We start from the raw sequence: 26,674 nt of genomic DNA, 5'->3' as shown, positions 1-26,674 counted from the left end.
TCAAGGCAAGTTCGCCAATATGTTCCAATTTGTTGGCCACGTAAAATCGTCTTGAGTTGTTTATTCCAAGAGATGCTAGAGACTGCAATTCCATAGAAGAAACAACAAGACTAACAAGCATTTAATGCAAGTATCTGTGGTAAACTCACTTTTCACATCAACCTCAAGTGGTGAGATTTGACTACCAGTATGATTATCATAAACCTGAACTTTTTAACAAGGCAGCTAAGTAGAAATTTCTTTCGATTTTAAATAATATATTCAGAAAAACAAAAAAAGATCATGAGGATCAAGCAAAAATCATTGAAATCTGTAAAGAAAATCCCCTTGTCAATTTTTGCTATGTATTACAAATTTGATAGTGTACACCAAAAACTACAAAAGATAACGAAACTGCTCAAAAAAATTAAAGGAACACTTTTTAATCAGAGTATAGCATCAAGTCAACGAAACATCTGGGATATTAATCTGGTCAGTTAAGCAGCAGAGGGGGTTGTAAATCAGTTTCAGCTGCTTTTGTGTTAATGAAATTAACAACAGATGCACTAGAGAGTCAATAATGAGACGACCCTCAAAACAAGAATGGTTTAACAGGTGGAGGTCACTGACATTTTTCCCTCATCCTTTCTTCTTAACCCATCAGCAGGACCTGTGTCTGCTCCTTTGGGCAAGGAGGAACAGGATGAGCACTGCCAGAGCCCTACAAAATGACCTCCAGCAGGCCAGTGGTGTTAATGTCTCTAACCAAACAATCAGAAACAGACTTAATGAGGGTGGCCTGAGGGCCCGATGTCCCCTAGTGGGCTCTGTGCTCACTGCCCAGCACCGTGGAGCTCGATTGGCATTTGCCAGAATTGGCAGGTCCACTACTAGCGGCCTGTGCTTTTCACAGATAAGGGCAGGTTCACCCTGCGCACGTTACAGACGAGAAAAGGTCTGGAGAAGCCATGGAGAACGTTATGCTACCTGTAACATTGCTCAGCATGACTGGTTTGGTTGTGAGCCAGTGACAGTCTGGGGAGGTATATCCATGGAGGGGCGCACAGACCTCTACAGGCTAGACAACGGCACCTTGAATGCCATTAGGTATCGGGATGAAATATTTGGACCCATTGTCAGACCCTATGCAGGGGCAGTGGGTCCTGGGTTCCTCCTGGTGCACGACAATGCCTGGCCTCATGTGGCGAGAGTATGCAGGCAGTTCCTGGAGGATGAAGAAATTGATATAATTGACTGGCCCCCACGCTCGCATGACCTAAATCCAATAGAACACCTCTGGGACGCCTCCAGGTTGCATCTCAGACTGTCAGTGATGCCCTGGTCCAGATCTGGGAGGATATCCCACAGGACACTATCCATTGTCTCATTAGAAGCATAGCTTGATGTTGTCAGGCATGCATACAAGCACGTGGGGGCCATACAACCCTCTAAAAGGTTGATAATTTTCATTTCCATCAAATGATGTGGCATCCTTTCGTTCCTAACACATTTCCCAGTCCATATCAGTATAGATATCCAGCATGATTTTTTCCCCATTGAAATCTGATGCGTTTTCAAAGTGTTCCTTTAATTTTTTTTGAGCAGTTTATTATAGACCATAAATTACAAATCCCTGGCAGGGCAGTCCTGACCCTGTTCATTTACAGCAGATCAGAAAGAAACAATGTGCCACTTTATAAATGGCATTTCAACTGCAGTTTTTATCTTATCATAGGAGTATAACAAGCTTCCTGCAGTCTTCTTCAAAAAAAATTAACTGCTAGAGAACAGCAATACACATTTTGAATTAAATTATGCAAGACATTTACTAATCAGGCCTGTATTCCATACTTAAAGTGGGTCCAGTAACTATGGAATATGTTCTGAAAGGTAGGTTTTATCATTTTCAAAATTTTCTTCCTGTTGCATGACCTGGAGTTAGTCAGGATCATAGGGCAGTGAACCTACACTGACCGTACTTGGCTTTGCGCAGACACCAGTCCTGGACAAAGAGCAAATACAACTTGCAGTAGAATTAAGCACATTCACACAGTCAAACAGAATCAGTTTAGGCTCACCAATTAACCTAACCAGTATGTCTTTAGAAACATGGAAGGAAACTTGAAGTGATCAGAGGAAAACCAACATAGACATGATGAGAAAGTTCAAACTCCACATAGATAAAAAAATGACTTGGATTAGTATCTCCCTTCTTCAGATGCATAATAGATTTTAGCAGGTTAAATTATGCAATACTGATACTTGGCAAGGTCACAAATAGGCTGGAAAAATGCAAATGATCCCAAATTGGATGATGCTCAGGTCAGCTTAGTCCAAAGATGACAGCTAAAATAAATGATGAAGCTCTGACATGAATGGTGACAAAACTCAATAGTTCCATCTCTACTTACCGTGCAGGAGGAAAGCCTCTTTTGTTTAAATCAGCTCTTACTTTCTCTCCTACATGACGATAAATCTCCACCATAGCCATTACTGAAATGTCTCTGACCTGAGAAAGAGAAAACAATACTTTTTCAGTTCTGGATGGCAAACAGGCAAAAACAGATATTTTACAACAGAATTACTATAGTCTTTCAAAATGATATTCACTCTATGCACTTTGAGCTATAAAGCATAAATTTAAGACCTTGTAAGAAAAAATGCCAGGAGAAAAGTGTTGCACCAATTGGACGCATGAAAATACAGCATAATACATCATATACAAAGACTACAGTATAATGCACAAGGCCTCAGAAACAACAGAGACTTTATCATCTCAGTTTCTCTGTAGACTGAAAACTCCCCTCTGTTTACCTTATTTTATTCCCTTCCCTAATCTTAAGGTCCATTCTTTTCCAGTCCTATCTTAAAGACTTTATTTATACTGTAACCCTAAACTTAATTATACTTTTGATATGGGTCCCTAATGTTAATAGTTTGTTCCTTGTGCTCCATTGCATACCTTCTTTAATTCCCCCTGGTTTAGGATTATAATTTTAGTACCTAGTCCTAGTTTTATTCAAAATATTTTAATACTCTCTTTATGTACTATTTATTTTTCCAAATTTTAAATCTGATCTTTTAAGTTATAGTATGGGACTTATGTAATCTATTGTTTAAAAATTTGTTTTTGAATAATTTTATTGAAAGACAGATTTTCATGTTCCTATTATGTAAGATTTTAAATCAGAACATTATTTGCCTTTTAATGTACATGTTTAGAGCATTCTGATACTATGTAGGAATAGTGGTGATACGGGTGGGTGTCAGGTAATAAATTAAAATTTTAAATCAGGAGTCAGTGAGCTAGAGTTATGTTTGATCCCTGCCCATGAGGGTTCCACTCTTCAAACCCTAACCTAACCCTCTACAGTGGGTGTGTGTGTGTGTGTGTGTGTGTGTGTGTGTGTGCATGCGCATCTCTCTCTCTCTCTCTCTGGTTCAGAACGCCAATATTTTTTGTTTTTGGTAAGTGTTTTTGATGTAGCATCATTCTTTATAACATTTGTGAAATTGACAGAATAATGTAAAAGAACAAATAATGAGGAACAAACACAAATGTTAACAATTATTAATAAAATAAACGTGTGTAACATTTTAGAATTTATTAATATTAATTAACAATGGCAATGTTTTGTTTCTGACAGAACTGTCAACGTTCAGAGCCTTCGTCTTTTCTTTTAAAATAATAAATACAGGAACAGGGATAACCTAAAGGATATAGCCAAGAAGCTGACTCAGTCTGAGCATTGACTTGGGAGTTATGTTACTCTTTTATATTGACCTGAAGTGGTATATAAATTCTGAAAACTTATTTGGATCTGAATTGAAAAAGTTTTAGGCTTACAATTTTTTTATTCCATATCAAAACCACACTCCTGTTTTTGCATAAAACAAGTAATTAGAAACTATCAGTAATCACTTGTTAAAAACCCAGTATTTGGGAGGAGGGGTTTAAGAAACATCACTTTTAGGTGCTTGTGCCTAGTCAGTGTTTAATACTTAATGTAAAACTGAACAAATTGTGGTGTTTTTTCGAAATGTTCAATTTCTACAGGTAGTATGCCATGAGAAGCCCTGGTCTACAGATATCAAACAACATTTGATCACATGTGTCAGTAGTCTATTGCAGTTAAGGATTACTTTGATTTTGATAGCTCTGCTATTACACTGTATTACAAATCATGCTGAGTTGCTACTGTCAGTGTTAACCAAGGTCCAAGATTGTGCTCAACATCTCAGCTATATGTTCATATTTGTGGAATGCTGTCTAGATGGTATAAAGTTTTTTCACAGCTTAAAAAAATAAACTATTTCTGTTTAGACAAATGATAACTCCATCAAAATATTACACTGTAAATTAAGAGAATGCATTTAGAACAAAGAAATGATAGCCACTTTGTTTTCTGGCCTTCATGAGAGCACACCACTAACAGCCTTAAACTCACTAAGATTGTAAATGAAGGTTACAACTGAAAATAACTGGAAAAGTTGTCTAATGTGATACAGGTTTTAGTAAAAACTTTCTCTGATTTTCATTAGGACAGGTGAGCAATCCAACATGGAAAGCAAGTAGTGCCGTAAATGTTACATCTACTGCAGTGGTGCTCAAGTTCACTCCTGGGAAACCATGTGGCTACATTCCAACTACTTTTAAAAATGAATGTGTCACTCTAATGTCTAATGACTGATCTCATTGTTCAATTAGATATCCTATTTTTTTCTTATCTCATATCCTGAAAACTGTGCTAGTATATTTGCATAAAAAAGAAATTCGGAAATTTGCAATTTTTTGTCAAGCCTTTGTAAGTTCAACTCTCTCTTAATTCTTTTTGATTCACCTTCATCTGTTCATTTTGCTCCCCTAATTGCATCCAAATACTGACAATAGGTGACAAGTAGTGCAGACAAAAGTGGAAAGGACACTAAATACTAAAAAGGCAGCAACTTCAGTGTCATGTTAATTTGTGCACAAATGAGTAAGACAATGGCTTAAATAACTGGTTCTCAAGTTCAGTCCTGTAAACCACTGTAAGTGCAGGTATTATCAAGCCAGCTTCTGCTTTTCAGTGGACCCCCAATTTAATTAAATAAGCTGTACACCAGTGTATACCTGCAAGTAGGCCCTCCATCCTGCAGGGAAAACATGGGGTTGGTGACAGAATTGGCACTCCAGCCACTGCAAAAAAAAAAAAAAAAAACCTCACACTGGTTCCATTCCATCTGAACTTGTGTGGTGCTGAGGTGTCACCTGTTGCATGGCTACACTCGGGTCCCAATCTGGGATCTTGGTTTGTCATGTGGTGGGTGCGGCAATGCGCTGTTATCAGCGCATGCTCCTAACCTCCCTCTCTCTCTCTCTCTCTGTACACCAGCAAGAAAATAATTAACTGGTTTTTTAAGCTGTACATAGTGCCTAACAGGGAGAGTTTCCCAAAAAAGAATGGAAGTACTAGAACACTAGATAAGGCAGGTACAGGAAGTGTGAGCTGACAAGCATTAGATCTAGAAGGAAGTCAGGGTAAAGAACAACAACATTTATTTATATAGTGCATTTGCATACATATAATGTAGCTCAAAGTGTTTTACATGATGAAGAAAAAAAAGAGTGAAAAAAGACAAAGTAAGAATTAAAATAAGACAACACTAATTAACATAGAATAAGAGTAAGGTCCGATGACCAGGGAGGACAAAAAAACAAAAAAAAACACTCCAGACGGCTGGAGAAAAAAATAAAATCTGCAGGGGTTCCAGACCATGAGACCGCCCAGCCCCCTCTGGGCACACAAGAACACATTTAAAGCATTTAAGCAATTATTGCATTCATAGGTGTGTTAGGTTAGAAAGAAAGGAAGCTTCAAGGAGATTCTTAAGAGTGAAACAGACAGGATTAACAGAAAGTACAATAAAAACTAAAAAGAAATTCAGTAGGCAGCTTAAAGTGTGTGAGTGGGAGCATGAAGAAGATATGTAATAGTAGTAGTTTGAGTAGCATTAACAGCCAATGCAAGTGCTTAGACAAGTGCTTTCCTTTAAACTTTTATTAATTTTATTTAAATCACTAAAACACCTTTTAAACATGATTCCAATACAATGGAAGTCCTGAATAATGTTGGGACTTTTTGGAGTATGACTTCAACGAACTCCACTCTCAAGACGTCTACAACTGCAGGAGATGCCAGCTGATCCAGCATCTTGAACTTAATGTTGTTGACCTTGATGAGGAGGAGGTAGAGGAAATACTTAATACAATGCAGACAAGATAATTGTCAGATGCTGCCCAGGGTCCATTAGGGGGATATTGTACACCCCTAAAATAGAGGAGGAAGAGAATTTGGACCAGAGAGGTAAAAAAGGGTGAAACATGGTTGGACATAAGTATAAAGTGCAAGGTGTACAATATCCAGCAGTATCAACCCCAGAGATGGAAGTGTACCTCCATGAATCAAGACTTTGTGCAGCCTGACTCTGATAAGTCTGAGGTACTAAGTAGTGATAGAAGGAGGGAGGTATTGACAGTTGGGGATTCAGTCATTAGGGGAATTAAGAGACAGATTTGTTCCAGCGATAGAGAGCGGTGTTGATCAGTGAATTTTGCTGCTTTCACACTCGTTTGTCGAATTATTTACTGATAATTTGTCCAGTTTAGGAGACTTTTTTTTCCCCAGCGCCCTATAATGCTTTGTCAGGCCAGCACGACATCCCCCAGAGCTATAACACCCAACACTGGATGGAAGCGCTAACCCCTAACCCCCGGTACATAATGCTGATCACTTGCATTACAGAATTGAAAAAAAAAATATTTTTATGAAACATATACAGCATAAATACGAGTTATCTCTGCTTGTCACCAAATGTGCAGGTTGATTTTCAAGTTCCACGTCAGTATAAGAAAATGAGACATGTGCCCTATGCATACATAATTAGCCATGTGGAATTAAAAAACTACTTTGAAAGCGCCACCACCCAATACAAAACACAGGAGACTATGAAATAATAATAATAATGAAAGATTTATTACTATTTACAAGAAAAAGTGCAAAGCATCAGCACAGACCTTTTGGATAGCCTTCAGTGTGACTTCAAATAAAAGAACGAGCCAGCAGCTTCAATCATGACATGCCACTTTGAATTTTCTGCCTTTAAAAGATCTACGTATTTTTTCTGACTTTTGGCTATGATTTCCACATTTACGTTTTGTTTTGACAAAATATATAATTATGCATCTTTGACTGCGTTCTTTCGTCTTTGCTCGCACGAAGGTACAGTGGTACAGTGATGGCACTGCTACCACATAGCTCAGGTCATCTTTTTGACCACAATAATCGGTCCAGTAAAGTTGGCAGATGTTTCCTTAGGCCTAAGGGACACTTTAAAGATGATTGCACCAATATAATCTAGTCAAATCTAGTTTAGTTAGTCCTTCCCCATTGACTTCGATTTATTTTGCCAAGTTCGGCAATATTCACGAGCATTTTCGGGTTTTCTCTGAACTCAAGGTGAAGCGAACACTGTGGAGCTTGCTCATCACTAATATAGAGTCTTGAACAGTGTGTTGCCTTCCAGATGATCGGGAAAGAGATCCCCTAGAAATGGTGGATGGTCTCTTGACTGGACTGTGAATGGATCCAGATATCCTTGTCCATGTTGGTACTAATGACTCACATAAAGGAATATTGCTAATTCTGTAATTCAAATTTAAAGAGTTAGGTGCCAAGTTATCTTGCTGAGCCAGACATACATATTATACATCTGGAGACAACAAGTGAACTTTGCTTAAAACAGGAGTGGGAACAATTAGATGGCTCACTCACAGTTTCATTTTTCTAACAAAGCAATCCAAGATATAGTAAATATAGTAAAAATATTAAAAACTGGTATAAGCTTAGAAGTGTGGAGATAGATAAGATGATATGAGGCAGGTTTAAAGTTTTATATATACCGTAATGGCAGACAACTTTATCCCAATATTTAAAAGCAATATAGAAATAAAGAAAATTTAACTGCAGATAAATAAGGACCAAAAAAAAAAAAAAAAAACACTATAAGAAATATAAACTAATGATTCCAGCACCCACCGTAGGGTTTATGACAGAAAAAGAGTAACTGTTAAAAAGAAGAAAAATTAATTCCAGGAATGCTTAAAGGGATTTGGAGAAAAAAAAATATTGCAGAAATGGTAAAAGATGGCTAAAAGAGAATCGTTCACTTTTTTAATAGTAAAAGAACGACAGAGAGAAACTAATGCTTTAAAAAGCACTATTAAAATAACTACATTATGTGCAGTAGAGTCTAACATTTCAAGAAAGTCTGCATTCTAAACAGTGTCTTAAATCACAACATGAGTCTTCCTTTGATGGTGTTTTGACATAATAGATTAAAAAAAAAAAAAAACACACAGTAATTACATACATGAACTCCTGTCCCACTATTTACTAGATGGTCCCAGTTTATATTATGGGGACTAAAGACCGCCTTTTCTAAAACATACCCTGTTAAGTTTGCATTTTTAATATTGATACTGCTATTAAAATAATATTGTGTGTGTTTTGGTCTACAACTATCTTCAAGCATCACTCTATCTTTGCAGTTTATGTGAACCTCTTCTGATAAATTAATCTGCAGTAATATCCTCTCCTTGACTTTCTACACTCCATTAGTGCTAATGTACCGAGAATGAAAAAAAAATATTTTAAACAAAGGAAAAAACAGTTAAGTTTTCAGTAACACCAGATCCAAAAAGGAACCCCTGTTTGATGAGCATACATGCACACTCGCGTATCTATGGAATGCTACAGAATAGTTTGGCATTTAACAAGAGGTAAATGCTCCACATAAACAATTAATAAAACTACAAGCAACAAGTACAAAAATGTTAAGCAGTAAGACACTACCTTTATGACCAATAAGCACTTACCTGAGCGTTGGAGTCTCCTGATAAAGTGCACAGAGACGGTACAATCTTACTTAGCGTTAAAGTCTGTGAGCCATATCTAAAGCAAAAACACAAATAATTTAAGTTGCAAATACAAAATGCTAATGGTTCAAGTTCAAACCTAAAAAATATATTCTGTCGTACTGTCTCCACTTTCTAAAAAAGTTTAATAAATCTCAATGTTTAAGTAATTAGTCAAACCCCTTGTTAAACAGCTAATGCATTTTACTTTTTGATTAGATTTACAGTATGTTTCTCAGTATCCCAGCATGCTGGATAGATTCTATACAATACAATACTATAAACCTGCAATAATTTATATATGAGAACACCTTCAGTCAATCAAGTTCATATAGCATATTCAACCAGAGAGAGATCTCAGATGAGCTTGAATGTGCTTAATTCCAGAACATCATCCTGTCATATTAGAAGATAGTAAACACTCCTCTTAAGAAAGTTTGACAAAATCTTTAAACACTAATGAAATTACAAAGGCAAAATGCTCCTCTTCTGTTCTAGGGAAATTTACAAAAGTAAAAATTGTCTGGCAGGCTTTTACATTTACTAATACTAAGAAAATTCAAAACCAGTTGAAAACTTACGTGTTCAAGGAAGCAATGAGACAAAGACATACACCTTCTCGACAGCGGTAATTTTTGTGCTTAAAGCCATTGATTAAACGTTCCCAGACATACTGCAATTGAGAATACAAAGAAAGAAAAGCAATTTAGGAAAAGAAATGATCAAAAGAAACACTGCATATTGAGTTTCAATTGCGATGCCAACAGAATTCCTCCACAGGGCAGCTGCAGAAAGAAAGAATCTGGATGTTAAGTCTCCTTATTTCAGCCCTAAATGTTTAAATAAAGAATTAAGCAATAGCACTACATAAAATGAGAAAGCATCTGTAGAGTTCTTAAGGGGAAGTCAAGAGGTGATAACACAACTAAAATGTTTCTGTCAAGCAAAATCAATCACATTTCCATTTTTGACAAAATAGTAGATCTAAGGCAGAGGCATGACAGTCCAGTCATTCATGGTGTCAAACTTTGCAAGTAAGAAATGCAGTGGACAACACATACCACTGGAGGTGCAGTCTGATCCATCAGCTTAAGAATAAGATTCTGTGACTGCTCTCGAACCTGGTCTTTGGCATCTCCAAGCCTATCAATCAATGCAGGAAGAACTGCAGGGAAAAGGTACAAGAAAGACAGCTTAAACACACAACTTATCAAGATTAGAAAAGAAAAAACGAAAATCAAAAAATGAGAAAACAAGAAATAATGCATTGAAATTAGGGATCTGAGCTGAAAGATTTACATAATCTTATTAATTTGATACAGTGCCCACCATGGTAAATAACAAAACAATTTCCATGAAAGTGGTTTCATCTGTCTTGAAAGACAGAGAGAGGGATATGTTAGGAAGGCCATGCTACACTTGAATTAAACACCATTGAGAGCATTATAAGAAGACACTGTACATTTCAAGTAAACAATTTTAGATTTACTTAATTATTAATGATGTCATTTGTCTTATTTGCCAAGACCTTAAAAGTAGATGCTTTTGGGAAGCACTGATAAATTAGCTGCCAACAGAGAAACAGGATCCTTATCCCCAGATGAATAAGTGCTTTACAAGAAATGTTTTCAGCTGCACTTTTTTGCCTTTCTTTTCAACATATCATACACTCAGTGCCTTTATATTCAATTACTCAGCTCCACCTTTATTTCACCAAAAGAAGCATTCACTGGAGTTTTCCCCAAACAGTCTATACTACATTTGACCTCTCTCTTGTTTGGTTACTATGGTGACACAGAGCTCTTTTTGATTAACCAGATTTTAACACAGACGATCTAAAAAAAAAAAAAAACAACATCACAAAAAATATACTACTAATTATCCTTTAAACCTACTATCTCTACTTTGTTTCCCCATTTACCACTTCCAAACAGTGGAACACTAATAAAAGCTTAAGTAACTATTAGTTGCTGTGCATTTGCAGGTAATTTTGCTCTGTAGTAATTTGTTCATGAAGTCATGACTAAGGCACTGACTTACTTACCAGTTCCTATATAACCTCTGAAGCGATCCTGTAACCGGTCTACAAATGCGCTTAAGACATCAATCCCCAGTAATGCAACCTAGAAGATAATGAAAGGAACAAATGTTTATTTACCAACTGTCACCATTATTTAACAGACTTCCATAAGGCACACATTAAGAAGACATTTTAATACTTTTGTATTTTGTATTATGAGTTTGGAGAATCCATTAAATAAACAGATAGCACAGAGAAAATTGAATCTCACCTGACCACTCTCCCATAGAGGACTCATAATCACCAGTTGTCTACTAGTCCAAGGCTACAATATTCCCTGTTGGACTAGTAATTTTGTCAGTTTAAATACTCAGAGGGTCTATAAATATTGTCAATTTAGAACCTTGCTTGAAGTGCTATTATTAATATAGGTAATTTATAGAATTGTCTTTACAGGGGTAAGATATTGGTTAAGTGGTTACATAAACAGAGGATACGGTTTGCAGTTTAGTTGTGTATATGCAAATTGCATAATGCAGCTCTTGGTGTTAAGTCATGTGACCCTAAACATTTCTTAAACAAAAAATACACATATATACAAAAAATACACATTAAAAAAACACGTAAAAACATAAAATACTCATATATACATATACAGTGGGGCAAAAAAGTATTTAGTCAGCCACCAATTGTGCAAGTTCTCCCACTTAAAAAAATGAGAGAGGCCTGTAATTTTCATCATAGGTATACCTCAAATATGAGAGACAAAATGAGAAAAAAAAATCCAGAAAATCACATTGTCTGATTTTTGAAGAATTTATTTGCAAATTATGGTGGAAAAAAAGTATTTGATCAATAACAAAAGTTCATCGCAATACTTTGTTATATACCCTTTGTTGGCAATGACAGAGGTCAAACGTTTTCTGTAAGTCTTCACAAGGTTTTCACACACTGTTGCTGGTATTTTGGCCCATTCCTCCATGCAGATCTCCTCTAGAGCAGTGATGTTTTGGGGCTGTCGCTGGGCAACACGGACTTTCAACTCTCTCCAAAGATTTTCTATGGGGTTGAGATCTGGAGACTAGCTAGGCCACTCCAGGACCTTGAAATGCTTCTTACAAAGCCACTCCTTCGTTACCCGGGCGGTGGGTTTGGGATCATTGTCATGCTGAAAGAACCAGCCACGTTTCATCTTCAATGCCCTTGCTGATGAAAGGAAGTTTTCACTCAAAATCTGACAATACATGGCCCCATTCATTCTTTCCTTTACACGGATCAGTCGTCCTGGTCCCTTTGCAGAAAAACAGCCCCAAAGCATGATGTTTCCACCCCCATGATTTACAGTAAGTATGGTGTTCTTTGGATGCAACTCAGCATTCTTTCTCCTCCAAACACGACGAGTAGAGTTTTTTTCATCTGACCATATGACATTCTCCCAATCCTCTTCTGGATCATCCAAATGCTCTCTAGCAAACTTCAGACGGGACTGCACATGTACTGCCTTAAGCAGGTGGACACGTCTGGCACTGCAGGATTTGAGTCCCTGGCGGCGTAGTGTGTTACTGATGGTAGCCTTTGTTACTTTGGTCCCAGATCTCTGCAGGTCATTCACTAGGTCACCCCGTGTGGTTCTGGGATTTTTGCTCACCGTTCTTGTGATCATTTTGACCCCATGGGGTGAGTTGAGGTACACCTATGATGAAAATTTCAGGCCTCTCTCATCTTTTTAAGTGGGAGAACTTGCACAATTGTTGGCTGACTAAATACTTTTTTGCCCCACTGTACACACACACACACACACACACACACACACACACACACATACATACATACATATATACATTTCACATTATGCAACGTTTTGTCGTGAGGTATGTTACATTTGCAGATCGCAGTAGGTTTTCATGTCGCTGCACTGTCAGAATTGCACAACTGAAAATTGCAGCCCATGTCACATTTACCAACTGAGAGCCAATATTTCAACGTAGTCATGTTTGTCCCTTCTTTTAACATCCAATATCCTGTTGCCTAATTGAGCCATCCCTGTTCGTAGGATTAACTGCTTGCAGGGCTTTCCGCAGCAGCCATTGCCCTAAATTTCATTTGCCCATTCTGTTAGGGTATGTAAAATACAAGACATCAGAAAGACAAGCTTCTCTTTTGTTTGTAAGGTTCAAAGCCCCCATGCTGCCTGACCAAGCTAGGGCCTTAATGGCATTGTGCAAAGGGTTAATAGCTGTGCTGCGTTCAGGCAAAATCTTGGCTCTTTTCTTTATTTCTTCATTCTGTTCAGTACATAAAACATCTGACAGACAAGCTTCAAAGGTTCAAAACACGCACATTCCTTACTCCTCATCAATATATTTTATGCACTGTACTTCTGGATGAGCATTCTCTGGTTTTAAGATCACCTGCATATATCCTACCCCTCTGACTAATGAAAAAAATGAAACAAGTTTGATTTTATCATAGCCAGTCGCAGACTAGTTTATCTCAATCATTAGGTATGTCACAGTAGGTGATTGTTTTCATGGAAGCACATCACCATGTGCCTCAGACTGGCAAAGATTATGTATATGATGGTTGGAACAGACAATCGCTGGAAATGTCACCTAATGTGACTGGGCTTTAGCTGATGCAGTGTTTCTCTGGTTTTGTGCTATGGATGCAGATTCCTTTAAAGCAGTATGCGCTGTAGCCTAGTTATAGGAATTTTTATGAGAAAGATCTTTCATCTTCTAGCTGTAGCAAGGAAAGCTGCAAGTGATTAAACAACAAACAGAAGAATGGCATTACACGTGTTTGGTAATTAACTATTACTTTTCATTAAAGATTGTCAATCACGCTTTTTTAATACTATGATTCATTAAATCAATTAAGTTAAACTGCAATTGCAGCAGCTATCTCTTTGAGTGCCTGAAGTTAGGGCTACACAATTAACCGCAAAGATATTGCCTGCTGCTGCCAGTATTATCTTGAATGTGCACATGCTTTGGTCATCTAGAGGTAGCTAGTAATAAGTGAAACACAAAATAGGTATACATTTAATTTTAGTCAGGTTAAAATTTAGCGAGTTTAGTACATATGTTTTAACACAGTCAGAGTGGTAGTGCATACTGTAGTTAGAATTCCTGTCTCACGCTGTCAGAGTCTGTACATTCCAAGAGGTCAGAGAAAAATGGCCAGACTGGTTCAAGCTGATAGAAAGGCAACAGTAACTCAAATAACCACTCATTACACCTAAGGTATACAGAAGAGCATCTCTGATTGCACAAAACACATCAACCCTTGAAGATGGGCTACAGCAGCAGGAGACCACACCAGGTGACACTCCTGTCAGCTAAAAACAGGCAACTTAGGCTACAATTCCCAAAGGCTCACCAAAATTGGACAATACAAGATTGGAAAAACGTTGCCTGATCTGATGAGTCTTGATTTCTGCTGTGACATGCATATGGTAGGGTCATAATTTGGTGGCCACAACATGAAAGCATGGTTCCATCCTGCCTTGTATAAAAGTTTTAGGCTGGCGATGGTGGTGTAATGATGAGGGGGATATTTTCTTGGCGCAGTTTGGGCACCTTAGTACCAATTGAGCATCATTTAAATGGCACAGCTAACCTCAGTATTGTTGCTGACCACTCTCCATCCCTTTATAACCGTAGTGTACCCATCTTCTGATGGCTATTTCCAACAGGATAATGCACCACATCATAAAGCTCAAATGATCTCACATTGATGCGTGCGTTTAGCATAATTCGTTCCAGAAACATGCTTGTAGTCCAAAGCACTCATATATCAAAGTGAATTTCCCCATAAGAAATAATGGAAACTCAGATGATTTGTTCCACAACCCAAAACTTTTCATATAAAAATGATTAATACAAAATATAAAGTAAAAATACATAAAACAAATTAACCTGCACTTTACCTTTGAAAAGAATCATGGCTGGTGTGGGTGAATTTCTAAACTCTTGTGGGATTGCACCCAATGGGACGACACGCGGAAGAGCGTCCCAAAGCAATCGCAGTCTCTCAGCGCTGTAGCAGTTCGCCATAAAAGCAAATCCGAAAAGATCGCGGACATGCTATAAGCGCCTGCCGTCGATGGGTGATACAAGGAACAAGGAACATTATAAATGTGCAGGGCCCTGCCTGACTGCTGTGTCTGTGTATAAATAGCCATGCTGTTGCTGTTTCAAGCTGAATAAAGCTGGTGTTGCTAAAGTACTGAGACTCCGCTTCGTGTTTTAGGGTGCAAGACAGGGACTCGCATGTCACAGCACACACGCGAGTGAGTGAGCACACACACATACACGCGCACACACAGTCACAATGCTAATGCTGTAGTAAACAGTATAAGCTCGTACGGGTGTTGACTATATGAGTGAGGCACGCCGACTCAGACGGAGAATAGGAGATGATTGCCCACAATGCCGCAGTGAGAGAGAGAGAAGAACCATCAGCTCAGTTGTGATCACATGACGCTCAGCAGACAAAGCGTATACATACTACTCGTACTGTAAGACCTCACTCGTTTATCAAGTCAAAATTTATTAAAAATTTTTGCTCATCTTGCAAAACACTCGTAAACCAAGTTACTTGCAAACTGAGGTTCCACTGTATAAATATATATAAATATATGTACACCCCCAAAATTCGTGGGGGTTTCGTTCCTAGAGCACCCCCTAATTGTGAAAAACCGTGAATTTTGGATGTGGTTAAAAAATGCCTATTTTCATAGTTTAAACCCTAAATATGTCCCCAAAACACTAACTTAATTTCAAACTCAGCTTATTACCTTACCTAAAAATAAAGAGTGCAAAGCTAAACCTGTATACTGTACTGCTACGTCTTCCGCAGTGCTAGAATGTAAAATTCCGATGTTACCGCTATATGTACTGTAATTCATGCAAGTGCGTTTTCCTTGCCAGAAGGCTTAAGACGGTGTAGCTCGTTTCGTCAGCATCTTGGGGCTTTAACCGTTAAACTTCCACATACTTGGGGGTTAATGCATCCCTGAACGCCAAATACTTTTTTGCTGCACTTTAAGTAAACGTCACAATTAACAAAGAAAAAGTGAAATTTTAATGGAACACATCTTTTTCATGCAAAGAGCATCACAATTACTGCAACACTGATCATTTTGCACACTGCTAATGAAACTGTAAAAACTATTTAAAAAACTTTTGCGAGTAACGAGCAAAAATTTTTAATAAATTTTAACTTGATAAACGAGCGAGGTCATGCAGTACGAGTAGTATGTATACGCTTTGTCTGCTGAGCGTCATGTAATCACAACTGAGCTGATGGTTCTTCTCTCTCTCTCGCTGCGGGATTGTGGGCAATCGTCTCCTATTCTCCGTCTGAGTCGGCGTGCCTCACTCATAGTAAACATCTGTACGAGCGTATACTGCTTACTACAGCATTAGCATTGTGACTGTGTGTGCGCGTGTGTGTGTGTATATGTGCATGCGCGCGCTTGTGTGTGTGTGTGTGTGTGTGTGCTCGCGCGCACGTGTGTGCTGTGACGTGCGACTCCCCGTCTTGCACCCTAAAACACGAAGCAGAGTCTCAGTACTTTAACAACACCAGCTTTATTCAGCTTGAAACAGCAACAGCGCGGTTATTTATACACAGACACAGCAGTCAGGCAGGGCCCTGCACATTTATAATGTTCCTTGTATCACCCATCGACGGCAGGCGCTTATAGCATGTCCGCAATCTTTTCGGATTCGCTTTTACGGCGACCTGCTACAGCGCTGGGAGACTGCGATTGCTTTGGAACGCTCTTCCGCGTGTCGTCCCATTGGGTGCAATCCCACAAGAGTTTAGAAACTCACTCACACCAGCCATGATTCTTTTCAAAGGTAAAGTGCAGGTTAATTTGTTTTATGTATTTTTACTTTATATTTTGTATTAATCATTTTTATATGAATAGTTTAGCATTGTGGAACAAATCATCTGAGTTTCCATTATTTCTTATGGGGAAATTCACTTAGAGATATACGAGTGCTCTGGACCACGAGCACGTTTCCAGAAAGAATTATGCTCGCAAACCGAGGTTCCACTGTGTGTATGTATTATATATATATATATATATATATATATATATATATATATACACATACATACACACACACACACTGAACGCACACTTTCTGTTAATGTTAACAATCTCTGTCCACTGACACGTTAAAGTGACTTTTTAAACAACTTTATCATCATTAAACTGCATAATATTTAAACTAATAAATAATAACAATAAAATAAATAATAGTATTATTACTGATAGTTGCACTATTACTTCAAGACTTCAAGCCCAGGTGCATTACACAGTATTCACCAAATTAAAATAAAATACAGTAATCCCTCCTCCATCGCGGAGGTTGCGTTCCAGAGCCACCCGCGAAATAAGAAAATCCGCGAAGTAGAAACCATATGTTTATATGGTTATTTTTATATTGTCATGCTTGGGTCACAGATTTGCGCAGAAACACAGGAGGTTGTAGAGAGATAGGAACGTTATTCAAACACTGCAAACAAACATTTGTCTCTTTTTCAAAAGTTTAAACTGTGCTCCATGACAAGACAGAGATGACAGTTCCATCTCACAATTAAAAGAATGCAAACATATCTTCCTCTTCAAAGGAGTCAGGAGCAGAGACTGTCATTAAGGCAGAGGAAAATCAATAGGGCTGTTTGGCTTTTAAGTATGCGAAGCACCGCGGCACAAAGCTGTTGAAGGCGGCAGCTCACACCCCCTCCGTCAAGAGCACAGAAAGAGAGAGAGAGAGAGAGAGAGAGAGAGATAGAGAGAGACAGAGAAAAACAAGCAAGCAAAAATCAATACGTGCCCTTCGAGCTTTTAAGTATGCGAAGCACGGTGCAGCATGTCGTTTCAGGAAGTAGCTGCACAAAAGATAGCAACGTGAAGATAATCTTTCAGCATTTTTAGACTAGCGTCCGTATCGTCTAGGTGTGGGAACAGCCCCCCTGATCAATCCCCCTACGTCAGGATCAGAGAAAGTCAGCGCAAGAGAAAGAGAAATGTAAGCTGGGTAGCTTCTCAGCCATCTGCCAATAGCGTCCCTTGTATGAAATCAACTGGGCAAACCAACTGAGGAAGCATGTACCAGAAATTAAAAGACCCATTGTCCGCAGAAACCCGCGATATATATTTAAATATGCTTACATATAAAATCCGCAATGGAGTGAAGCCGCGAAAGGCGAAGCGCGATATAGCGAGGGATTACTGTAATAAAAAAAATCTTGGGAAGAGAGATAAGACATGACTTTCTCAAAGAGACACATCCCGCGAGTTGAGACTTTGTGCCAAGAGATTTAACCAAGCCCGGGGCCGGAAATAAATGACAAAGAGTAGAACATTGTAAAGAATTCAAAAACGCTTGCGCAATACACATGCAAAGCACGTTAGAGATAATGGAAGTTCGAAAATTCGAAAGTCTCAAAAAATGATAGCAAAGTTCGCATTACCGCAAACAAATGGAAATTACTCGGTAAAAAACGGAACAACAAAAAACAGATCGAATATATTGTTAGGATTTAAACTTTAAGTTGCAGACTTGTAGATCATCTAATTCATGTTGCCATCAGGAAAAAGTAGTGTTTCTTCCAAATGAAGAGACCTATACAGCAAAATAAAAAGTATTTGTTGTTTAGTGAAAGTGAAATCCACATACGCGAGCGGCAGAGATGCGAAGTTGCTGGCACGTAGTGCAGGCAGGGGGGTTGGCGAGAGACGCAAGCAGGAGGCGAAGCCCCCTAGTATGTATGTGTATATGTGGATGTGTATACTGAATTTTGAGTTTTCATTACCTGTAAGCCATAATCAGCAAAATGAAAAGAAATAAACGCTTGAAATATATCCCTCTGTGTGTAATGAATCTACATAATATATGAGTTTCACTTTTTGAAATGAATTACTGAAATAAATTAACTTTTGGATGATATTCTTATTTATTGAGATGCACTGGTATATGCAGGAGTTATACTACACAAAACATTAAGGAGAATTAAAGTCATTGTTTCCTTAGCATTTCTGTTTGGTTATAGGTGTTGTGTTAAAATATTAACATGTTTAAATATTGTGCTAGCATCTCAGAAGTAGATTTTCTAATTTCAAACAACTAGCATGAATGCTGAAAACATATTGTCAATTTAAAAATAACATATGAAAGGCTCTGCAAAATGTCTTGATTTTGGAACAGGGCTTTTGGGTGCCCCATCAAAGGATGAATTTATGCAATACATATGTAAGGGATTGACATTACTTACACAATTTTTGCTTGTTAAACCTTTTATTTACTGGTTCAATATCCACCTCAGATAAATATTGTACTTGCCTGTACTTTGTTTTTAACAACAAAATAACAGAGTTGAGCCATGAATTTGTACTTGTAAGGCACTTTTGAGCATGGGAAAGAGGGTGTATGAATAACATCTTAATACTATTTTTAATTTTTAAAAACTTCTCTTTTTATCAATTTAATTCAGTATGCAGTTTGTATAGGAATTCTATTATTTCTGAGTAATTTTACATAATATCAGTCAAATCTTGGGTATTGTTACTATTTACAATATTAATCCCATCTGTTACACAAGACCAAGTAATAAAACATTTGAAGTATTTTTCAGAAGGAAAACAAAAACTAAAAAAAAATATGAATAATAAATCATAAGTCACATATTTGCTATGAAGAAAACAAAATCAGCACAGTTTGACCTAAAAAGGGATATTACCAGTCTAGTGCTATGTTCCTTAAAGAGTACTGGAAAAACAGAACCAAAGCACAGATTACAATAACTGCAAAAATACTGACATCTACTGGACTACTAAAGAATGTCCACTAAAACTAAAGGAAAGGGAAGTTGGAGATTAAATAAAGAAATATCTGTAAAAATATGACATTTTATTTCACTCAAACAGATATAGTGGTGTACTCTGCCACAGGGTATGCTTCACATGTCCTACAACAGCATTCTTTTAAAGCCAAATGAACAATATTAAAATAAAAAGAGGGTAGACAAGAAACAGTGCTGCTTGAACTAATTTTTAACTGCCTCTTATTAATATATCCAATTTTTGTATCTCAGATTAGTATACCATATCTCATTGAAAAGCAGCATAAATGTTTTGTCTCATTGCTCACCACTCTGCATCATTTGTGATTGGTCATTTATCAGGAATGATATCTATTTCTATTTTTTTCATGTAGTGCAGAGCAAAGCTTTTAAAAAAATTCTCAGTATTAAAATGTAGATCTTTGATGGAAGTCTACTTTAGATATAAAAAAATGCCTTCAAATAATATTCAAAACTTACAAAAGGTGACATGTCATATAAGTCTGTAAAATATGTCTAAAGAAAAAAATGGCAGTAAAACAGATTTATGGAAGCTATTCCTAGTTGCAACCTTTAGGACTGGACTCCTTGGCCAACAAAGACAACCACCTTGACAAGAATCACTCATTTTGAGTGACAGACAAGTGTGGTAAAAAGCTACCAACTAACAGGAAACATTAATAAGCATGATCATGAAATGCCTGTTGCTAACAGATTTCTGGCAATCACACAATGGAATGGCAGAACAGCATCCAAAATTCAAATGCATTCTTATGTACATTAGTTTTTAACATTAAAAATTGTAAGAACAAACTATTTTTGGCATGTATTGCTAACATTGTCACCATAATGGTTTAGTTCCACTTCTTTAAACTGGAAGAAATGGCTGGTACATATAAAGGCTGACATATAATTCAACAAATGGTGAATTGTTGAATTGTCATTACACAAAATCTGGAGTGTTCTCCACTCAACTTTCTCATATACATAGAGATTATATAGTATTTGTATGAATATGTTTACTTGTGAAACAAAACATGTACCTACTGAAATTTGAAGTTGATATTTCTTTCATCTGATTAGATACATTTCCAATTACAGTGTTATTTTGTGTTTGTACCATGTAATTTCTATGCATTGTTGATAAGTTAAACAACAGTTAAACATAATATGTGCAATGTAGTTAATAAACTGTTAGTAAATAAAGATGAATAATTAGATATTCCCAAAATGATATAATACTAGCCATCCCCCGCAGCTTTGCCCACGTACTAGTGAAACAGGACAGTGAGGAGGGCCCCACACAGCTCTCTACTCCTGATGTCACTTTTCCCCCTCCCCTCAGCCCAGAGCCTCCGTCTTGGATTAGCACGAATATATCGTTCCTGCAAGCGAACTATGATTCTTAGCGCAATGAGAGAAGTCGCAAATTCAACCTGAATGTTCAAGCAAATTATAGAAAGAAAAAAAAAAGATCTAAATCCGTTAAGTAGTTCTCTCATTCCCTAACTAAGCGGAGTTAAGGTTACACCCTGAGGCAGATGTGCGAGTGTGGAGGGCCCAGCCCCCCTCCCCTCAGCCCGATGAGTCTCTCTCGGATTCGCACTAATAAATTGGTACCGCAAGTGAACTATGATACTTAGCGCGATGAGAAAGTTGCAAAATCAACAGAATGTTCAAGCAAATTATAGAAAAAAATATATACACATACATACACACAGTGGACCCTTGACTTACAAACTTAATTCGTTCGCGAGGGCTGGTTGTAACTCAAGTTGGTTGTAAGTCAAGACTATTTTTCCCATAAGAAATAATGGAAATACCCATAATGCGTTCCGAACCTCCCATTGCAACACTTACTTAACCTTTTCATAATAAAAAAGGGTTGTATAATGTGCATAATTTACCAAAACACCAATAATTTTTCTAATGTACTAACCAAAAAGTTATAAAAAGTGCCTAGCCTACCAGAAGTAGGCTAGATTCAGCTAGGAGCATGGCGGCGCACATGGTCGCAGCGGCTCAGGGCTCTCCTTTTCAGTGCACTTTTTTGTTGTTTTTGTACTTTTTTTTCTTGCTTGTTTGTGCACGATCGGTTCAGTGAACATCCGCTACACCCGTCAGAACCTTATAGACATCGGTGTCCAGAGCCAGACATCTGTTTTGAGTGTTTTTCATCACACGCACAACATCCCAGACAACATAGCGAGACCAGCGGGCTCTCCGTGGATTGTTGCCGGGTCTAGGAGACGATGCAGACGGAGGAGGGAAAGGAAGCAGAAGCGGGGCCGCAGATCCGGCGTTATGCTAAGGCTAAAGAAACAACCATACAAGCCCTATGCAGAACTTTTTTTTTTTTGCAACTTCTTTGCATCTTTTCGCACCATTTGTTTATTTACTTGTTGTGTTCTACACATATGTCTGCACTGAAGGAGCTGCTTTTAATCTCACTGTACATTTGTATAGTGACAATAAATGGCATTCTATTCTAGAAACAACAATTTCATACTGTACTCACCATTTAATTTGACATCTTTGGGCTGCAGGAAAGGAGGAGGAGGAGGAGAATGAAATGGAAGGTGGCTGTTTAGGAGGAGCCTCTTTATGCAAATCTTTTCTTTGTAAAATTGTCGAGATGGTGGATTTCGACATGCTGTACATATTAGCGAGATCGGTCACACGAACAGCACTCTCATATTTCCACACAATTTCCTTCTTCGTTTCGATTGTGATTGCTTTCTTTACCTTCGTTACCTTCTCTTCCTTCCTTAGCAATTATGTGTCTTGCTTGCATGGTCTTAGTGAATTATATATATAGGTAAATCACTTCAATGACCGTAATTACGTCCACAAACACATGTATCTGGGCCACGACTGACGCTTATTAACACTCTCGGTTGTTTGTTTACAATTGCGCAAGCGGATACACGTGACCGCATTCGGGTCGTAACGTAACATGTTGGTATAAATCAAAACAAAAATTTTGGTCGTAAATGAAGTTGTTCGCATGTCAGGCTGGTCGTATATCAAGGGTCGACTGTGTGTGTGTGTGTGTGTATATATATATATATATATATATATATATATATATATATATTCATATTCTAGCATCTTATATTCTAGCATGCTATATATATTATAGCATCTGTGTGCAGATGGTGTAGACCTATAAATATCTGGGAGTGCAGCTGAATGATAAATTAGACTGGACTGCCAATACTGATGCGCTGTGCAAGACAGGACAGAGCCGACTATACTTCCTTAGAAGGCTGGCGTCCTTCAACATCTGCAATAAGATGCTGCAGATGTTCTATCAGACGGTTGTGGCGAGCGCCCTCTTCTACGTGGTGGTGTGCTGGGGAGGCAGCTTTAAGAGGAAAGACGCCTCACGCCTGGACAAACTGGTGAGGGAGGCAGGCTCTATTGTTGGCATGGAGCTGGGCAGTTTAACATCTGTGGCAGAGCGAAGGGCACTCAACAGGCTCCTATCAATTATGGAGAATCTACTGCATCCACTAAATAGTGTCATCTCCAGACAGAGGAGCAGCTTCAGCGACAGACTGCTGTCACTGTCCTGCTCCACTGACAGACTGAGGAGATCGTTCCTCCCCCAAACTATTCGACTCTTCAATTCCACCCGGGGGGGTAAACGTTAACATTTAACATTATACAAAGTTATTGTCTGTTTTTCACCTGCATTATCATCATTCTTTAATTTAATATTGTTTATTGTATCAGTATGCTGCTGCTGGAGAATGTGAATTTCCCACTGGGATTAAAAAAGTATCTATCTATCTATCTATCTAGCCCTGTCTTTCATTCTGTTTATCTGAAAAATCTGAGCGTAAACGTGTATGCAGCTTATTAATTTTTTTCTGCCTTTGTGATATTGTTTGCTTTTTAACTCTCATCCATCCATCCATCCATCCATGTTCCAACCCGCTGAATCCGAACACAGGGTCACGGGGGTCTGCTGGAGCCAATCCCAGCCAACACAGGGCACAAGGCAGGGAACCAGTCCCGGGCAGGGTGCCAACCCACCGCAGGACACACACAAACACACCCACACACCAAGCACACACTAGGGCCAATTTAGAATCGCCAATCCACCTAACCTGCATGTCTTTGGACTGCGGGAGGAAACCGGAGCGCCCGGAGGAAACCCACGCAGACACGGGGAGAACATGCAAACTCCACGCAGGGTGGACCCGGGAAGCGAACCCAGGTCTCCTAACTGCGAGGCAGCAGCGCTACCACTGCGCCACCGTGCCGCCCAAAGATGTAAATGCATAGCGCAAATAAGAAAAGGTACGGTATGTACATTTCAGAATATCAATACTTTAATTAAAAATGATCCATAACTGGAAAATTAATACAATTTATTAATTTAGTTCAAACAACCTCCATAAATACCGATAAAACAAATTTAACATGCAACAATGAAAAAAAAAATTACCAATTGTTAGTGTTCATATGTAGCCAATCATACATGGTAAGTATTGGACACAAACACTAACACTAAGTTGTGTAATTTCACCAATGAATTCATAAAAAATCAAATAGTAAATATCAAAAACCACAGCTCAAAACAATTGTGGAACACAATTTGCCTTAAGGAAGACAGTAACAAGTACCTAAATGTCGACATATGATCATTTGTTTAACAGAGCCAATAACCTTTTATTATACCAGATGTATCATAATGATCCAAACCAAATATCAGAAGTATACTTCCATATACTAACTATAGTTAGTTATTTTGTTAAGGGCATTGATGAGTGCCAATTTGTCAGTGTTTTGTAAGGCATCACATGTAAATCATAAAAAAAAAAAAAAATGTGTATTGTTCTCCACTCACCTTTCCAGTGTTCTCCATAGAAATTTTTTCCAGCTGGGTGGCATGAAAAAGTAGCCGGGTGGGGCAGGCCAGGGAAATTTGGTGGGGGGAAACTTAAATGTGCACTATTTTTATTAGTTTATTATTATTAATTATTTTCCAACGCTCAATATGACTTCCTTTTTTAGGTTTGACACTTGTGCCAGAATATTTTTTATTAAAAATTTAAGAAGTATCCAATTCAGGATCCTGCAACCCTAACAAAAATTTTAAATAACAATTGTTATGATATAAACCAAGAAGCGCAAGTATTGTCGCTGTTGGGAAGAAAAGTGAAAACAATTAAAAATATTCTTCAAAGCCAACTTGCATATGCAGAAGGTGTCTTCAGTTAAATATCTATTCTTCTTTTCTTCCTAGAAGAGAAACAACCCATTTCTTTACAGTGTTCCAACAGCTTTTCAAACAACGTTGTATGTGGTAACTCATTTTTTACCTACCAATACATGGATATTAAAGCTCCCTCAAAGGTATCTCTGTTTAAGTTATTTAACACAGATACAGATCTTTCAATTTGACTGATTCCAGTTTGCACTAGTACACGCTTTCCTAAAAGGTCAGCAGAAGACTCAATGTGCGTTTTACTTTTTTCATGGTCCAGCAAGCTTTCTTTTCGAATTCTTGTGCATGGCACGTTTACCCAAGGTAACTCCCTCCTTGGGGGATGTTTGTTTGAGTATTTCATACACAATGAGCACCACATACCATTTTCTTTGACCAGTAGCGAATCAAAATCTTTAAACCATTGTTTGTTTATGCCGGATAAGCGGTGCTTAGATTTATCAATCGGCAGAGTGTGTGCTGAAGAGATTTCCCCTGATGGACCAGCTTTTGCAATGTCTTTGTCTGAAATTGCCACATGAGGAGTTGGCGCTGCAACTTCATTAGTTTGTGGCGTCTGTTTTCTGAAATAACTGAGCAGTGTTGTTTTCTGAACACTTTTTTTGCTCATTTTGGTAAAATGTTTGAAAAAAAATTAAAAAGTACCTATGAATAAGATTTTTGAGTGGGAAAGTGAGAGCCTGTTGGATATTCAATGCACACTTGCAATACGGCAAGGCAAGATATGAACAAAAAAGGAATGGCAAATGGGTCACTTTAACAAAACTATGGAAGCATATTAGGGCCACGGTGAAGAAAAAAAAAATACAAGCACATTGAAGAAAAAAAAACTATGTCGAGAATAAAGTCGACATGTTGACTTTATTCTCGACATTTCTACTTTATGAAAATAAAGCGGAAATGTCGACTTTAATTTCGACATAAACGGCAAGAATAGTTTATTTTGTCATTAAAGTAGAATGTCGTAAACTAAACTTCATTTTAAAATCAATGTTTAATTTACTAGATTTTCTCAAACCTCGTCATAAGGTAGTGTAGTGCATTAAAAGCTTTGTGTTAAGTGTTCCCCGACCGAGTTGTTAATTACTACACGCTTCTTAAACGGATTTCCTCTTGCACTGAGGAGGCACCGGGAGGGATCGCCGCATAGAATGCATTCACTTCATGATATTCCTGCTCTCTGAACAATTACAGTGCTAAATACTTGATATAATTTTCATGATGAAATGCATTAAAGCATGTATTAAACATGAACGGTAGTGTGGCAGTAGTGCTGCTCCCTCGCAGTAAGGGGTCCCCAGGTGTATGTTCAGAGTAGAGAACTTTATGGCAGATGTGACGAGGCTCCAAAAAACTGCATGTATGAATGGGTATCGCACAGCTTTAACTTAAATATTGTGTAAATGTTGGGTTTGTGATCAGGTGATGAAGTTTAGTTTACAATGTTCTACTTTAAATGACAAACTATGAGAGTAAAATCAACACGTCGACAGAGAAGTCACTTCATGACGCCCTTTTTCTGATATCTGGACAGGCTGGTTCCACGAGTCTTTTTTTTTAATTTTATCAATCCTCCACCCGCCCACCCACCTCCACATCCTCTTTGTTTGCGAAG

At 38.0% G+C, this 26,674-nt stretch overlaps 1 protein-coding gene across 26 annotated transcripts in view; it reads right to left on the bottom strand.

Moving 5' to 3' along the window:
* The window catches only part of clasp2 (cytoplasmic linker associated protein 2), a 242,744-nt gene that overhangs the window by 174,501 nt on the left and 41,569 nt on the right, over positions 1–26,674 (bottom strand). For all 26 annotated transcript variants that reach the window (XM_051935860.1, XM_051935863.1, XM_051935866.1 and 23 more), the window contains exons 2-6: positions 10,980–11,058; positions 9,997–10,100; positions 9,517–9,608; positions 8,897–8,972; positions 2,391–2,488 (exon numbers count right to left, since the gene is read on the bottom strand). In XM_051935860.1, the coding sequence (XP_051791820.1) occupies positions 2,391–2,488; positions 8,897–8,972; positions 9,517–9,608; positions 9,997–10,100; positions 10,980–11,058 (449 nt within the window). The remainder of the gene's footprint in view (positions 1–2,390; positions 2,489–8,896; positions 8,973–9,516; positions 9,609–9,996; positions 10,101–10,979; positions 11,059–26,674) is intronic.

Source organism: Erpetoichthys calabaricus, chromosome 13 (assembly GCF_900747795.2).
Source record: "Erpetoichthys calabaricus chromosome 13, fErpCal1.3, whole genome shotgun sequence".
Classification (NCBI taxonomy): Eukaryota; Metazoa; Chordata; class Cladistia; order Polypteriformes; family Polypteridae; genus Erpetoichthys; species Erpetoichthys calabaricus.
Note: the sequence above shows the minus strand (reverse complement) of the source record. Positions and strands in the feature narration are given on the sequence as shown.